The sequence below is a fragment of the Typha latifolia genome, chromosome 1 (assembly GCF_019914945.1).
Source record: "Typha latifolia isolate L0001 chromosome 1, TyphaL0001v2, whole genome shotgun sequence".
Taxonomy (NCBI): domain Eukaryota; kingdom Viridiplantae; phylum Streptophyta; class Magnoliopsida; order Poales; family Typhaceae; genus Typha; species Typha latifolia.
The window spans coordinates 23,447,220-23,464,036 of record NC_133086.1 but is presented as its reverse complement, the minus strand read 5'-3'; the positions used below and the strand labels follow the sequence as shown (position 1 = coordinate 23,464,036).

The 16,817-nt window shown below is 38.8% G+C and overlaps 3 protein-coding genes and 1 long non-coding RNA gene across 7 annotated transcripts; 2 read left to right on the top strand and 2 right to left on the bottom strand.

The window, feature by feature from the left end:
• Nucleotides 1-89: 89 nt before the first annotated feature.
• Nucleotides 90-3,562, bottom strand: LOC140791243 (serine--glyoxylate aminotransferase). 3 transcript variants are annotated; one of them, XM_073141705.1, is made up of 6 exons: nt 3,530-3,562; nt 2,427-2,653; nt 1,910-2,194; nt 1,218-1,584; nt 809-1,019; nt 90-457 (listed from the first exon to the last, which is right to left on the bottom strand). In XM_073141705.1, exons 2-6 carry the CDS (start codon nt 2,629-2,631, stop codon nt 320-322), a joined length of 1,206 nt encoding a protein of 401 aa, XP_072997806.1. In that variant the 5' UTR covers nt 2,632-2,653; nt 3,530-3,562; the 3' UTR covers nt 90-319. The 3 variants fall into 3 exon arrangements, with proteins under 3 accessions (XP_072997806.1, XP_072997814.1, XP_072997824.1); XM_073141713.1 differs by lacking the exon at nt 3,530-3,562 and adding an exon at nt 3,083-3,144; XM_073141723.1 differs by lacking the exon at nt 3,530-3,562 and adding an exon at nt 3,057-3,142.
• A 1,796-nt stretch (nt 3,563-5,358) lies between these two features.
• On the top strand, nt 5,359-10,758 carry LOC140788428 (uncharacterized). 2 transcript variants are annotated; one of them, XM_073137677.1, is made up of 6 exons: nt 5,359-6,134; nt 7,804-7,918; nt 8,005-8,176; nt 8,287-8,483; nt 8,878-9,018; nt 10,574-10,758. In XM_073137677.1, the coding sequence occupies exons 1-5, from the start codon at nt 5,650-5,652 to the stop codon at nt 8,998-9,000; spliced, it is 1,092 nt and encodes a 363-aa protein (XP_072993778.1). In that variant the 5' UTR covers nt 5,359-5,649; the 3' UTR covers nt 9,001-9,018; nt 10,574-10,758. The 2 variants fall into 2 exon arrangements, with proteins under 2 accessions (XP_072993778.1, XP_072993785.1); XM_073137684.1 differs by having other exon boundaries at nt 5,419-6,134; nt 7,807-7,918.
• Nucleotides 10,759-11,239: 481 nt separating this feature from the next.
• Nucleotides 11,240-12,526, bottom strand: LOC140788444 (uncharacterized). Its single transcript, XM_073137690.1, has 5 exons — nt 12,163-12,526; nt 11,968-12,073; nt 11,781-11,862; nt 11,618-11,669; nt 11,240-11,488 (listed from the first exon to the last, which is right to left on the bottom strand). Exons 1-5 carry the CDS (start codon nt 12,466-12,468, stop codon nt 11,345-11,347), a joined length of 690 nt encoding a protein of 229 aa, XP_072993791.1. The 5' UTR covers nt 12,469-12,526; the 3' UTR covers nt 11,240-11,344.
• A 1,075-nt stretch (nt 12,527-13,601) lies between these two features.
• On the top strand, nt 13,602-16,149 carry LOC140780598 (uncharacterized). The gene is made up of 2 exons (XR_012107542.1): nt 13,602-14,957; nt 15,181-16,149. It is a non-coding gene; the product is annotated as an uncharacterized lncRNA (long non-coding RNA).
• The last annotated feature ends 668 nt before the right edge of the window (nt 16,150-16,817 follow it).

Sequence of the window (16,817 nt, the reverse complement as noted above, 5' to 3'; positions counted from 1 at the left end):
GGTTCAAGAACAGAGTACAAGAAAATTTATTGGCAGAAGTGAAAAAAGAAGTCAGTACAGATGAACTAAAACCAGTTAACATCCGTAACTTTGAGGTAATGATGAAAAATATACTGAAGTTGACATTATCAGTGAGCACAATCGCTGGAGAGTTTTGGCTCATAAAGTATACAATACATATTAAAACTTGAAATAGATAACTGACAGATCCAAATTAATAGCTTTACATAGAGAATCTACTAGCGAGGGGCTTGGGCCTCCTGAGCAGCGGATTGTATTTCTTCATTCTTATCCAAGCAAACGAGTGAATTATGTGCTGTCAGATCCTAGAAGGGATCAGAGGGATAGTGTTCTGAAGATAAGCAGCCGCAGCTGCGACTCCACTTCCCAGCTGAATTGGGTAGCCGACATCCTTGAGTACCATCTCCACACCACTCAGGCAACCCAGCAATTGCAACTGCAGAAACCAGAGAGAATGGTCATTACTAACAGAGAACGAGAAGAAGGATATAGTGAGATGGCTGATAGCGCTAGTGGATCTGTGTGTAGAAGCCTATTTTTCTCTTATAAACACTAGAAGTAACTAGTTAATATAATTTGTAATTACAGTGCGCGGCTTTCAAAGTTCTAGTTCAACAAACTGACCTGATTCATAGACATCTTATTTTCTTTCTTAAATCAGGAATTACTTAGGTACCATTTACAGTTAGCTGAAGAACCATGTTATTCCTGAAAAAGGTACTGCTACTCATTCCGAAAAAGAGAAAGAACATAGCTTGTAATTGCAAGCGAAGAAGAAAGGACATACCTCATTAAGGTTGCCAAGATGTCCTATCCTGAATACCTTCCCAGCCACCTTATTAAGGCCCAGTCCTAAGCTTAAATTGTATCTCTTCCATGCTTTCCTAACGACTTCAGCACTATCAATGTATGGTGGAACTACCACTGCGGTGACAGTATCACTAACCCATTCTTCTTTTCTTGTGCAATTCTTCAGTCCCCAAGCTTCAACAGCAAGTCTGTGAATTTAATATTATCACTTATCAGCAATACTTGAATTCACTCTAGTCGCAAGAGCATAGAATGCAGCAGGAGTCAAATAATTGAGTGAAGTGCAGTTCGTCGTAAACTTTTGCAGTTCAATGAACTATGTGTATCTCTATTGGAATAATAGCTAACCTACATGAAATTAATGCATGCATATCAACTTTATATACCTTGTTGCTTTCCCCAAACGACTATGTCTTGCAATCACATTGTCAAGCCCTTCCTCAAATAAGAGATCCAAGGCTGCCCTTAGCCCATAAAGCAGTTGAATGGAAGGTGTGTAAGGCCAGTAACTTCCTAGCTTATAGAACTTCAAGTAATCATTCCAGTCAAAGAATACTCTAACAGACTTGGCCGTCTTAGTTGCTTCTAGAGCTTTCGGGCTTGCACAAATGATACCCATCCCAGTAGGCATGGAAAGAGCCTTTTGTGATCCAGTTAAAGCAACATCAATTCCCCACTCATCCATACGAAAGTCAAGGGCGCAGATGGATGACACTCCATCAACAAGTATTAACGCAGGATGACCATATTCATCTGCAAAGATAACAAAGGAAATTTTACTACATAAAGCAAGAAGACATAGCACATAGAGGCTAAAGCACAAGGCAAGTCAGGTCAAGACTCAACCTAAGTTTTTTGGCATGGGATCAATTAATTTTACTAGGAAGTACCTAATGTGTATGTGTAAAACCATCTCAATTTGATGATATCAAGAAAAGAAGCAATTCCATCACAAATAAACTTAGGATTGAGCAATGGCACAATAGGGAAAGACAGGGGAACCACTTCAAGAAAGTTGTGCCATCCTCTAGCTAAACTAATTCTTAGATTAATATGATAAAATATTCCTATACTCTACCTAGCAATTTCCTCACAGCTGCCAAATTGTTGGTGACTCCAGTTGCTGTCTCATTGTGAACAATGCAGATTGCCTTGATAGTGTGAGTCCTGTCTGCTGCCAATTTAGATGCCAGAATATCTAGATTGGCACCATCTCCCCATTCACTTTCAATGACATCAACATCGAATTTGAGGCGCTGTTGCTGATCAATCCACAGGAGACTAAACTGCCCAATAAGAAAAGATACAATCCTATCACCAGGTGAGAGAGTGTTTGTAAGTGCACTTTCCCATGCTCCAGTACCTGGCAGAACACACAAAAAACACAAAGAAGATATAATAGTATACGAGGGCTATAGGAAGAAATATAACTGGATCAAGTAATGATAGGGAATGAAGTCAAGACATAATCACATAAAAGTAACAAGCAAGTACTGAACAACATATCCTAAGCAAGCACAGTGAATATTCGAATTTTGTCTAATTATGCTGAGAACACTTTCTCTGATCAAATATTAGAACACCATAGGATGTACCAGTAGTGGGGATTATAAAAGGAGTTCCCGATGTGGTCTTGAAGATCTTCTTCACATCCTCAAGAAGAGTCTTTGTCAATGCTGGCACGGCCGGAGAGCGGTAATCCTCATTGTTCCGGTTCATCGCCCTGATCACCGGCTCCGGGATATTCACAGGCCCCGGCACAAAGAGATGGTTCCTCCCAGGTCCATACATATAATCCATCTTCCTTGCGGATCCTTCAACACTACAAACAAATAAAGCTAAAGATCAACTTCTACAATGTTTACCTACATGCTGATACGAGTTTAATGTTTTCCTTTGCAACCTAAAAAATTAATACAATTCACAAAAAAATAGGATACAACATGAAGTTTTGTCTTCAATTTTAGATTTAATACTCCAGTTCAAAATCGATCATAAAATCTGTCAGATTCCATATTACAGAAGGCTTGGATTTCACAATTCACAGGTATAAACATTTAATCCTTTCAGTGGCAAAGTAAATATTACAATCAAAATAATGGAAGTAAAATTAAAAATTAAACAATAATATTTGACCCACAAATATTATAAGTGGAATCTACAAGCAAAAAAAAGAAAAAAGAACCACAAAAATTACAACAAAGGAGAAAACACAAATTACGGACAGAATGGTGGCGGAGAAGGAAGAGACCGCTTGATTTCGTCGTGTTCGCTAATGGAGAAGATTGGAGCCGAAGCTTACTAACATTTGACGACACGAGGAAGGAAACGGAAAGAGGACAGCGGGGACGGCCTTATAACTCCCGAAAAAGGATATATTACGGACGGACAAACGGATAGGATATACCCGCTAACCCGCTAACCCGGTAATCGGAATCTTTATGGGTCTTATGCAGACCTTTTCGGCTAATGGGCCGAGGCCCGTCCTGGAAATAGGACTACAATTTACAAGAACTGGCTAACTGTGTATAGATAGTTTGGTATAGCAATTTCCAACAAACTATACGCTTCATTAATCCCAGGAATTTCTTAAGCAATGCAAATGATATTGATGGAAATTACAAAAGGAAAGATGACTTTGGTTCTCAAAGGAAAATAGATAACTAGAGAGAGAGAGAGAGAGAGAGAGAGCACTCACCAGAGTTTGGGATAGTTTGCACGTATGATGGAGAGAGACGAGAGACGAAGAGATATGGAGGAGGATTTATAAGAGCCATGGTGGCCAACGAAGAGCTCTAGGTGGGTCCCAGGATAATCCTACGTGGCAGATAAGAGCACTCACCAGAGCCCCATGGAACTTGGAGAGGAACTGCCAAACTGAGGGAGCCGATCACGTGCAGCCCCCGGCTGCAGGAGACTTGGCAGTTTTGTCTCTGCAGCCAACCAAGTAAGCCAAAGTGTGCCAAATCCATACAGCAGGAGTTGCAGAGGAGCAGCTCTGTGGTGCAGGGGATCAATGGGATCAACTCCCTACTCCTTTGGCTACGGATGCATCCACGTCAAGATTTTCAGTAGAGATAAACACATTAAGTCATGCATGCAATTTGGTGGATCGGACGTGAAAATAAGACGTAAGAAGAGACGTAGTATGATGCTGACTTCCGATGGATTCACTCGACTGGAGATTCTATTTTTTAATTACTATAACCATAAAATAAGTATGTTCATATCCCGAGTTTAGTTTCTCCGCTTGGAGGTAGATTTAAGAGGGACGGTAGTTTTCAGAGCCATCAATCCTCATCCTTCAATTTCTTTTAGCATAAAAAAAATTATATCCTTATTTTCTTAATAGTTTCTCTATCTATTATAATACTATGTCTAGATTAAGTGAGATGATGAAATTTGATAAAAAGAAAATTTAGAAAAGGGAGGTCATAATAGTCAATGTTTATATCCCATTATCGAATATATATCCTACCTGTAAAGCTCTGTAGGTTTTTGACTCGTTGTGCTCTAGCATATGCAGGAATTACAATATTACACTCATAGGAATTGATCATTGGAACAATCATCTTGTTTGTTTTCTAGCAAAGGGGAACGATTCTCCATCCTAAGATCTGATGAGAAAAATATTCTTATAATGTTCAATATATGCAAAGAAGATCGATCTTTTGTTATATATTCTTGTTCAGAAAAAGGAACTACTATGTAAAGCTCGTTGCAGTCTTTCTTCCCTTCAGATTTCAGATTAAAAAGCAGCAGTTCTTCCATAATTAAAAAAAATAAAATTAATTTGCTTCCATAAATTTGGGAATCCTGATAGTGTTCTTTGAGGTATTACATTATCATGTCACACTAATCACTATGCATGGCACCTCAGGGAAATTTAAGTGGATATATGAAATTTTTGACGAGCCACTTGAGCACTGCCAAGTGGGGGGTGATTGTGGGAAACTCCTGCAACCGGGAACCCAGACGATCAGATCTGCGAGTTCGGAGGAACTCGTGTTTGTGGCGATGTGGTCAAACTATTGGTGATGCTTCCTGAGCTCATGATGACTCCACGTCATGGGTGCAGCGTAGTAGCCGTTGCACGCGACCTTCACCTTAAAGAGAGGCAATTAGCAAAGCAAAAAAGAAGCAAAAAAGAAGCAAAAAAGAGACAGGGCCTTACAGAGGGGGGGGCAGACTCGGCGTCCAAATTTTGCTCTCTTTTTATTTACCTAGCAGATAAACCTCATTTTTTACGACTCTGCTCACCACCTGGTACTTTGTAAGAGAGAAAAACAATATTATTATTATTATTATTAATTAATTAATTATGCCATCCCAAGTCTGAGGTCATTGCAATAGATAGGTTCGGATATAAGTTTTGGTTTGGCCCACATGAAATTTTAACCAGACAAAAGCCTAACCTAACCCTTTCCCGAGTCGCACCGGTTGCGGCTCAACAATCCGAAGGAAGAAACCACCGTGCCATAACTACCGAAGCTTATATTGCGGTGAGGTAACCGCGAGTAACGCGATCCCGACAACCCTAAGGCGGCAGTATTGCTATATGTGCACCTGTAATTTCGCACACCTGTTGAGGATATTTGCGTCAATCCATCTATTATTTAAGAGACCCCCCAAGGAGAGAGATAGAGAGAGAGAGATCCGTAGAGAGAAGAGAGAGACAGAGACAGAGGAGAGAGAGAGAGAGAGAGAGAGAGAGAGAGAGAGAGAGAGAGAGAGAGAGAGAGAGCAGGAGGGCGGGGAAGGGTCCAAAGATTTGATTATTTATTTTGTGGGGTTTTATTTGCATTTTTTAGACGTTAAATGGCGTCGGACCAGGAGATAGCGAGCTGCGTGGAGTCGCTGCTCCGTCAGACGGCGGGGAGTAACGCCGCCACCGGATCCGTCATCTCCGTTAGCGGCGTCGTCCGGCAGCTGGAGGCCAAACTCGGCATCGACCTGTCCCACAAGGCCAGCTTCATCCGCGACCAGATCGATCTCCTACTCGGTCCGTCCCCAAAAGACCATTTTGCCCTCGCCTCCCACCCACAATACCAGCCCCATCCCGCGCAATTCCACGTCGTTCCGCCTTCCTCCTCCCCGTACGCCCACCTCCCGCACCACCATGACCTCTCGTTTCGCTACCCGTCTCCTCTGCCGCCGGCCAGCGCTTCCGCATCTCCGGCGGCTGTGGCGGCCGCGGTGGCCCAGCAGCAGCAGCAGCTCCAGTTGCAGCAACAGCAACAGCAACAGCAACAACAGCAGCCACCGGCTGCCCCGAGGCCACCGGTGACTGCGAACAAAGAAAGGTGCCCCCTTTTCGCCTCTTTCATGGTCTGAAATTAGGATTTGGGGCTTGCTAAAGTTTCGGTTTTGCCTAACGATTTCTTGAAAGCTCTGAGAAATTGGTTGTCGTTTTGGAGAAAATGATGATATCCTTTATTATTGTAGTTTTATTTTGGTTCTTTTCTCCCAGTGATTGGTTGATCGTTTCATAAGTTCGCATGGGTCATGGAAGAAGTGGCTAAAACTAAAATCCATTTGTCATCAGGAGAAAAGTTATTTCACTTGAGTTGATATTTGGGTTGATTCAAATGCTTGTAGGGAAATCATGTGAGATAAGTTGGTGTTTTTTAGATCTTGACTTGATAGGCAGATCGGTTCATTTCAGATATTGTTTCTTTAGATTTAAGCAAGGATGACTATGTAGTCTATATTATGACGCCCTTCCTGGTAATTTAACTACAAAATAGATATGGGAGCATCACATTCACATTTTTTTTTCTTCCAGATGTAAATATGGTTTTTGGAAAAAACTTACTTAAGCTACAACCACTCTATGCTCACACTTAATCTTGATATTTTTATTGGTTATATGTGTTACAGTTTTCTATTAATGGCAACATATGACTATTTTAGAGAACTTAACTGCTATGCATATGAAGTGTTGTACCATATGTTAAGAAATGATTGTGGCATTGTTGCATTCAATTTAACTCTACTCTTAGATAATCATGATAATGTACCATAAGTTACTAAACAAGGATCTATATTTTATTATTCTGTGAAGTTCCTATATTTTCATGGTATAACTTTAAGCTACTTGCCAAAAGAATAATTGTTGTTCAGTGGAGGTGTATGTTTGTGCTATCTATGCTAGCTAACGCTCATGAGTAGATTTTTTTTTCTGCATCGTGTATGATCTTAGGTATTACATGGTTAAATAAAAGACGACTCAGAGTCGTATAGATGATTGTCATGGATGGATAGAAACCAACACCCCAAGTATGTTGAAGCTATAAGCTTCCATGATAAGTGTGGCTGGTGACAACTGTAAAATATCTTATGATTTCTTGAACATGCCTCATAGTATTGTGTCCCATGTCTGATGTTGTAGGTGAGACGACTTCCTCGAGAAATATTGCAGTTTTGGTCCTCTTCATCCCACTGGATGGAGCCATGGGTTACACAATTATGATTAAGGGTGGAAGACATTGAAGGAAAATTTAGGAAGAGACTATTAGAAAAGCATCATGGGCTACACAGATGTAATTCCAAGTAGTGACAAGGGGATCATAAAGTAATATCAAAATACTATATCCTTTTGTTCATTGGTTTAGGTTCTGTGACTTTGTTTACTGCTACTCGGAACAAATGGTTTGAGGACTAGACTGAATTTGTGATATGATGGTGCTTATGAACAAATCTAAGAAAAAGCAAGAAGTTTGAAAAAGGGAATGTAAAATGCACCGATTTTTAAGCTCTAAGACATTTCTTGCTTTGTTGTCACCGGAGACAACCTTCTCTCACAAAGCAATAAGAAAAGTATTTCTTAAGGAAATACTGAAATTCTCTGGACATGTAATCCTTGCATATACCAGTTTTTATTATTATTTAAATTCTAACCTGATGAGGTTGATTGGTGTGCCTTTTATTTCAACTGATAACTGTCACTCGACTCACTTGTATGTTATGTAGCAGTGCTCCTACTGGAGTCAAACGAAGAGGCGGCCCAGGGGGGTTAAGTAAAGTCTGTGGTGTTTCCCCTGAATTGCAGGCTATTGTTGGGGAGCCAACCATGGCTAGGACAGAGGTTCCTCTTGCTTCCATTTAACTTTTACTGCCTGTCCGGACATTTTTATGGTTTTCTGAAATTCTAAGAGAGCATATGCATTTCAGATTGTGAAGCAACTCTGGGCATACATTCGCAAAAATAACCTGCAGGATCCAAATAACAAGAGGAAGATCATTTGCAATGATGAATTACGCGTTGTTTTTGAGACAGACTGTACTGATATGTTCAAAATGAATAAACTGTTAGCAAAGCATATAATACCTCTTGAGCCAACTAGTAAGTATATAGTGTTATAAACAATCCCCACAATTATGTATGTGCTGTTGGGATTTTGGCATATTGATGATAATAAACCAGAAAACCTCACATGTGATTTAATTCTGCAGAAGGTTCAGGACCAGATTCTAAAAAGTTAAAGGCTGCAGCTACAGAACATGTTTCTTCTGCTGCGCCCGATACTGATCAATTTCCTCTTGTCATATCGGATGCACTGGCTATATTTTTTGGAACTGGAGAGAGGGAGATGCTTCAGTCTGAGGCCCTAAGACGTGTTTGGGACCACATTAAAAGTAATCAACTTGAGGTTAGAAGCAATTTTTACTTTGCATTTTGGTTTTCTTCTGAACATGACATTTTCATCTGTTTCACAAGAATAGTAACAATTTCGTGGATCCACACTATTCGGGATTAGCTCAAAGCCTAGAAAGACGATCATTTCAGATATTCTCACTTCTCATGTTCTTTTCCCTCCCTTTTCTGTGCATATGTAGCCAGGGGCTGTTAATATATTTACCAGCTCATTGCTGTCCTGCAGAGTCTGGGTCTTTGTTGTTTTGGATATCATTTTATGTATTTTTCCAACCTCTTTCTGGTTGGCCTCATTTTATTCCCAGTCACTGAGGAATTCCCAAAAGACATGACAAATCTATATGCTTTGGCTGTTTTGTCTTAACAGTATATTGTTATTATTTGTCTAGGATCCAGTGAATGCCACAGTAATATTATGTGACTCCAAACTTCAACAACTTTTTGGATGTGAAAGCCTTTCTGCAGCGGGAATTTCAGAGATGTTGGCGAACCATTTGTTTAAGCAATCATAACAGAGATGATATTTACTGGTAAGTTAGCAACCTAACACTTCATATTCAATAATTAAATTCAGATATCCATCAAACATTGGGTAAATTTTTTTTTAATTGGTGATATTTTGGCTTATAAGTTACATCTCAAGAGCTAATTATGTCCTTTAAGCAGGGTTATTTCTTTTGCTAAGGCAGTTGGAATCATTATGCAAATATTATAGGGGCACTGAACAATGAAATATTGGCGTACAAAAAAAAGAAGCCTAAGTTATTCTTACATGGAATAGATGAGTTTGAAATTTGACGTAATTGGGATGAATGACAGAAAGAATAAGAAAAAAAGAGGAGGTGTAGGGAAGGGTAAATTGATTGCAATTTGTTTTTCTAGTCAAAGTTTATTATAAACTCAAAAGTATGAGATATTATTTGCCCTTTCATCTGTGCCGATCCTGTACCTATCAAACAAACCTACCTGATTGCTCATATCACTTCGTTCTCAACTTTTGCTAACTGAAAAATGAACAGAAAGACACCAATAAAGTCATTGCACAGCATAAGGAATTTCAATTCATTATTTTCTGGAAAAAGGGATATACTTAAGCTACTAGAGAATTTCATTAGTTGACCCACGTCAGTAGCTGGTAGGTATGTTAGTGTCTAAGTAGAGTATTATTGGATATATTTCCTCTACTGTTGTGTTGTGGGGATTGTCTCTTGCATTCTCTGCTTATGCAGGTTGATCTGACAGTTTTCATGGTTGTCTACTTAACTGTTACTTTTAGCCTTAGCCCTTGGTGATCTAAGGGCGGGCCAGCTCGCTTTGCCTAGTTCTAAAATCTTATGATTTTCACCTATTAGAGGGAGTTCCAGGCAAGTGTTTGTAGTGCACAAGCCAAACTATAGTTTAAAAGTTTAAACTGCATACTTTTCCCGTAAGTATTAGATTATATACATATATTTTCCTGTCACAGAACTGTTTTACTTGCAACAAGAACCAAACTAGTAGTACCAACTATTTGGGGTTGGGTCATGTAACTGTTTTACTTATTCTACAAAATATCTATCTCATTTCCTTCCATATAGTTCATTAATTCTTCCACCCTTCATATTGTATAAATGTCTTGCCACAAATTTTTACTGGGTTATTATTACCATGTTTATAGAAATAAGTTGCCATCCTTAAAATATCACATTTAGTAGTTCGTCATACAAATTAGGGTTCTAGAAAATTTCAGCTCACATGGATTTCTTTCAAAATTAGGCGACATTGGTGTAAATTTTCCTGCCATAGTTTGAATTAAACTTTTGAGGTGCATGATGTCTGTGATTATACAAGGACCAGTTTTCAAAAATAGTTGTGCAAATTATCCCTCATGGAGAGTGTACCTTTATTAAAATGTTTGATAGGGAGAGTTGCTTACCTCTGGTAATTTCTTTCGGCGAGAAGCACTACTGTAGGTATCCGAAAACTGTTCCATAACCTTTACGACTAACTATATCATCCAGTTTATGTTTTGGTATAATATTTGTTGGATGGAAGTTTTTCTCCACATGGAAGTGACAAGCGTGCACTTATTTCTTGTACGTGCAGATGAGCAAGTTCACTGGCATCTAGTGGTCTAACAGTATAGCAGATACTGATGAAACAGAAATATTTTTTGTTCAATGTGTTTTTAGTTGGTTGTGCTTTATTTAGCTCAGACAAACTTGTCTCTCTCTGGGCAATCTGTACTTTGATCTTTGATAGTGGCAAGGAAGGTGATGATAGTTGTCTTAGTTTTCTCTCTTCCAGCCTTCTTGAGTAGTACCTTTAACACCAATTCTTGGGTAATTCGAAGGCAAAGCTAAGCAGAGAACTGCTTACCGCATTGTGAGTATTGACATGCTTGTAGGTTTTCTTTCCCATTTGCGCCGTATATACAGGTAGCTGTTGAACAGCGTAATCCGAAAGAAGTATTACGCAGTTACGGATGCGATTGGTCAATGCCAGTTAATCTCCTGTTCTTTTGTCAAACTAATTTGCTATTTATGAGGTGCTCATTTTGGTTATGTAAATGGGATTTATAAAGCCTCTGTTACATGCTACATATGTACCAGCTGCAAGAGCCCCCATTTCTGGATTCTTGAGATCACTAGGATGGTGTATCCAGTAATTTATGATCGACTGGATTAGCTCGATTTTATTTGGTCCAAGAGCTTGTCATTTGACATATCTATGCAAGCGTAGAAGCACTCAGTATAAATTTACAAAAGGTCATTCCAAATTTCTGTTCTTTTTTTGTATAGCTTCATTTAACCTTCCAATTAACAGAAAAGAGCTCATAGAATGATCCTATACTCTGAATCCCTGTAACATTTTATTCTAAGGAGTGTTCTTCAGTAAGACATAGCTTATTACCATGACTATTAGACTAAGCAAGCAATACATAAGGATCATCCTCTTCCCTTTGAGTACTCCTTGAGGAAGAACCTTATCAATAATGGGCAAGAGGACCTCCTCCAAATCCTGAGAATGGGAAATAAAAAAAAAATCCCCAATTTGCTCAAACTTTTAACTTACGAAAAATCACTCGCCCTAATAAATTATCCGTAAGAAATAATTTTCTTTTCCGAGATCAGGATTTCTGATGCTTACCAGTTGAAGGTTCTTGACGCTAAGCAACGGGCCAAATTTATTCTCGCCTTTCCTATAATTTATTTGGCAATAGGATTAGCCCCCCAAAAGGGAAAAGATGAAAAAAAAGAGTAGTAGTGATAAGATATTGAAGCTTGAAACATTCATCATCCTACTTGCTTACTTTATAAAGACCACCCCCTTATAAATATGAGTAGTGTTGACGTTTAAACCAAATCCTAAGGGCAAGTTACTGTCCTTCCATTCTGCAAACAAGGTATATATTTTGAGTTAACAATATATCTCAGCAATTTCATTATAATCCTTCTCTAATCAAGTTGTTCTACAAAAGGTTTTGAGTTAGCACAAACCTAACATCCATTTAACGCCCACATCAACTCCATTATGTATTGATGGTTTGATCACAAACATCACATTGTTCCGAACCATCAGAGCGATGATTATCCCAAACACTTTCTACAACAAACAACAGATGCCATTAACGTTCTAAGATTGAAAACAGATAGATTCTTGCTTCATTCTAGTTGTGTAAGATTAAGCTTCACCTTAGATAATCCTAAAGGGTCAATGGCGGGAAGAGAGTTACAAAAATACTTGAATTCATCGCTAGCCAACTCAAACAATTCCTTGACATTTCGATTCTGAATCGCGGAATTTAGTCGTATGATCCTCTTCAAGGTTCGGAAATCATCACCTCCGACTTGCCATGAAGCTCTGGCGCGTTGCGGCGTTCGCCGTTGATCGATCTTTTTACGGAGGAATTTCCTGTCCAAATGTTGATGCCTAAGCTGTGTCCTTTTCAGGATTGAGGTAGGATAGGCATGCAAAGTGGTGGAGAGGAGGGAGGACATGATACTTTGAAACGGAGTTTGTTGGGTGGCTTAAGGAGACCTTATTGTGGGGATGGACTCATAGCTTGGTGGGCATGAAATGGGAGGTGATAGATGTTAAAAGAATGGAATTTATGTACTATGAGACAAGCAAAGGATTGTATGAAATGGAAGCAATACTTAACAATGCAAAGTTGTCAAGCTAAGGATCCTCTTCCAATCTTCTTTGAAGTCTTATACTTACGAAGTAGGTCATATTTGGGATGGCTAAGCATGAAGCCATAAAGGCCCCTTCTTGCTTTATGAATCTAGTTAGCCTTGAAAAAGATATATCTAACGAAGAAGTCGGCAAATAGAAGCATCTCGTCACCGTCATCTTAAGCACGGCGACGTATACAAATTTCTCATGATATCGTTATACTCTAACGTGGCATCCCTTCGTCCACAAGTCCCAGCTAAGATTGCTAGTGAGATCGTGCAAGTCAAAGGACTACCTACCCCATCACCATTATTTCAGAGAGAGCTCTCAAATTCCCCCAAATCTTTCCCTTTCCCCATAGAGAGAGAGAGGGCAACCTCGCAATTGATTCTGTAGTCCAAGAAACATCCTTCTTGGGGGGTGTTGGAGATCAAGTGGAGCTCATGAAGGCAGAGCTGAGGCGACTGCAATCCTTCCTCAAGGACGCCGACGCTAAGTGGAGGAACGTAGATCGGCGGCTGAAGAACTGTGTACGGGAGAACGGGAGATAAGAGACGTAGCGTATGAAGCCGAGAATGTTATAGAGATCGCCAGCTACATAAGCAGGAGGAATAATATGAAGAGAGGCGTCAGGGGGGCCTTATCAAGGTATGCCTGCAAAACTCGTGATTTGAAGACCCTTCATGATGTTGGTGTAAAAATCCAACAGATTAAAACAAAGCTTAGTGAGATCTTTCATGGCACATCTAAGTATGGTATGGCTGAGATAGACGGAATCAAAATCAGGGAGAATAGAGTTGAGGATGAGATTCTTCGTGCTAAGAGGCTAGTCTCTCCTGATTGCGTCGACAGCATGGACGTCATAAGCTTTGATGATTATAGAGACCAAATAGTTGACCAACTGATCGATCCAGAGAACCAGCTGCTCATCACGGTCTCTATAGTTGGGATGGGAGGAATCGGAAAATCTACTATTCACAATTACCTAAGCAACATTTTATTGTTGTAGTCTCGATAACCCTTTCTCTGCTATAAGAATTGTCTCATCTGTTAAAAAGAAACAAAAAAGCAGAGTATGAAAAATGGCGAAGAAATAGATAAAAGGGTTTAAGAAAAAGATACTTAATAGTATTGGATGATGTGTGAGAAACTACCACATGGAATCAACTTCAATATCCAATGTTCCAAGTTGCTGAGAGGAGCATAGCTCATGGATGGATCGATTCTATTTGCATCTATGATGAGATTCTTATGTGTGCTTCATAATTCATTTAGCGGGCTTATGAGAATTAAGTATCCTAAGGAAATCAAAGGAATGATCCATATAAGATATCTTGGAATTAAAGACTGCGAGGGTGTGGAGCTTTCATCTTCTATTTGGCGCCATCTGAACTTGCAAATTCTGGATACAAGAGTGATACTTATAAGATGGCTTTCGAGTTCTTTTTGGGACATCCCAACACTGAGGAATGTATACTTATAGAATGTTGCTTTGACTTTACAAAATTCTAACAGAGGAAGAAGCTTTCAGACTTTGAACATAAATGAAAAAAAAATATTATGGCCATTATTATCCTATTGCTCAGTTTACAAGAGGTTTTCTTGGCGGCAAATATAATCTGGAAACAACGATCAAATCATTGGTAGGAATGACTACACTTGTCTCCTTGACGTTGGACTGCAGAATTAGAGCTACTGTTACTATACCTTCAGAGGTATTCTTTGGGTTCCCAAATGTTGGAGTTCTTCCACAAAACCTTACGGAGATTTGGTTACTTATGCCAATAATGGAAGAAGACCCAATGCCAATATTGGAGAAGTTTCCAAGCATTGTGGTGGTTAGATTGGCTTTAGACGAATATGAAGGGAGGAGCATGTACTGCTCTTCACAAGGGTTCCCTCGGTTGCAACGCCTGTATCTGGCTCACTTATTGAATGTTGAGGAATGGAAGATAGAGGTACGGGTGATGCCTAGGCTCGCCTATGTTCTGCTAAGCCAATGCCACAAGCTGAGGATGGTCTCTAAGGAGGGATTGCAACACCTCACATCCCTTCAACACTTAGATTTGATTCAAATGGATAGTCTATCCATGAACAGTGTCAATGAACTTGAGGAGAATGAATGCATGGTGGTCATCGAAAAATGAGAGATTGCCTCAAGCTGAGGATGGTTCATGAGGAGGGATTGCAACACTTCACGTTCTTTCAAGGGCTAAAGTTGAAGGACATGGACAGTCTAATCCATAGACAATGTCAAAGAACTTTAGAGAATGGATGTAACGTGATCATCCTTCCTGAAACGAATTAACAGGTCAGTGCAAATATAATATTTCTATGCATACATATTTTTTTCTTATACATATTCTTTGTCTCGTCTCATACCAAATTATAAGTCCTTTTCACGATCTTGACAGTCGTCTCTGTTTCTAGTGTCCTAGTTTCTAATTGGTTCTCTGCATTTACAGATAGGTCTTCTTTCTACCTTCTGCCAACTGAATATGGTTAGCTAATCCTTCTTTATTATTTTTATGCAGGAAACGAGGAGAGAGAGATCCAACAGTTGCCTACTCTGGTTGACATTGATGCGGTTACTAACTTTTTCAGGATTTCCTTATTATGTAGCAAGTTTGTGATGATTTATATCTTTATATTGTCAGATCAATTGCATGTAATTGTGTTTCTTCATCCTTCAAACTCTTGCTTCAAAGAACTCTAATCAATGCAATTCTGTGCTTTTATGGCTTTCTTGGTATGATTCACTCTCCATTCGCGATTTAGATGTTTAAAAGGTATGGTTTCTAATCATGTATTGGATTCACATTGATATATTCTAATATGATATCAAACTTTCATATCGTCGAAACAGAGATGTCAGAACAATTTTCCCTATTTCAACACTTACATAGGTGCCAATACAAAGGGTCAAATGTCAACAATTCTGGAAATTGACAAAAGATATACTGAATGGAGATAATTTAACTGTATCTGTCCTATAAATTGATTTAAAAAGACTCGCATTGGCTGCTGAAGTCAATGCGATCTGACATATCTGTTTCGATGATGTAGAAGTTTGATAACATATTAGAGTTATATCAATGTCAATTCAACTTAGTGATTAGAAACCATGAACTTTAAATGTCTAAATGGTGAATGGAGAATAGAAGTGCATTGATAAGAGTTATTTTGCCAAACAATATCGAAACAAGAGTTAATTTGGAAGATGAAGAAACACTATTACATGCAATTGATACAACAACATAAACATATGAATCATCACAGCCTTGATACATTACGAAGAAATCTGAAAACATAGTAACTGCGTAACTGTCACACTAGAGAAGGCAATTATTTGAACCATAGAGATTGACCTTATATTAAATATATGTGATACATCTTCTCTTAGCATAGATCAGGATTTTGTACAGGGAAGACTCTAAGGCAGCTAGTTAGTTATGTTTTAAATTTAAAGAAATGCAATATATGTGAGCAAAACTTTTCCATAATCTTTGAAAAGTGCCACACTTTTCTTTCTAGAACTGTTCTATAATTTTAGCAGCAGAGCAAGAGAACTTTGTAAAATATTTTTGGAATAGCAATACAACTTTACCATGAGAGTAGACTTCAATAAGCCATCTGGCCAAGAAATTTTAAAATGAGAATTGCAAGCAAGAATAAATTGCAATGCAAGACTTTGAATAAATGCATTACTACCTTAAATCTTTACATTGCTCTCTCATATCTTTTTCGCTTTTCTTTCCTCTTTGAAGGTAATAGCTTATTAGTTGACTTCATGCAAGTCTTTATAAATCAATTTATGAGGCATGTGAAGATACAAGATATTACACTATCAGCCAAATTATCTACCTTTCTTCTCTTTTTGTGTGAAATTTGTAGAATTGTTGGCATTTCACCCTTTCTATGGGCGACATCAGTTACCTCTGCAACTGTTGAGATAGGGAAAATTAATATCATATCTCTGCTTTGACGATGTAAAAGGTTGATGCCAGAAGATTAGAATACACCAATGTGAATCAAACGCGTACGCATGTTGCCCGAATTATTCTAAGTTGTAGTAGTACTTAACACATGTTATGAGTTACCAATTGGTGCTCCTCTACAAGACTTAACAGTATCACGTATTACAATTAGAAAGTAGTAAAAGAATAGATTT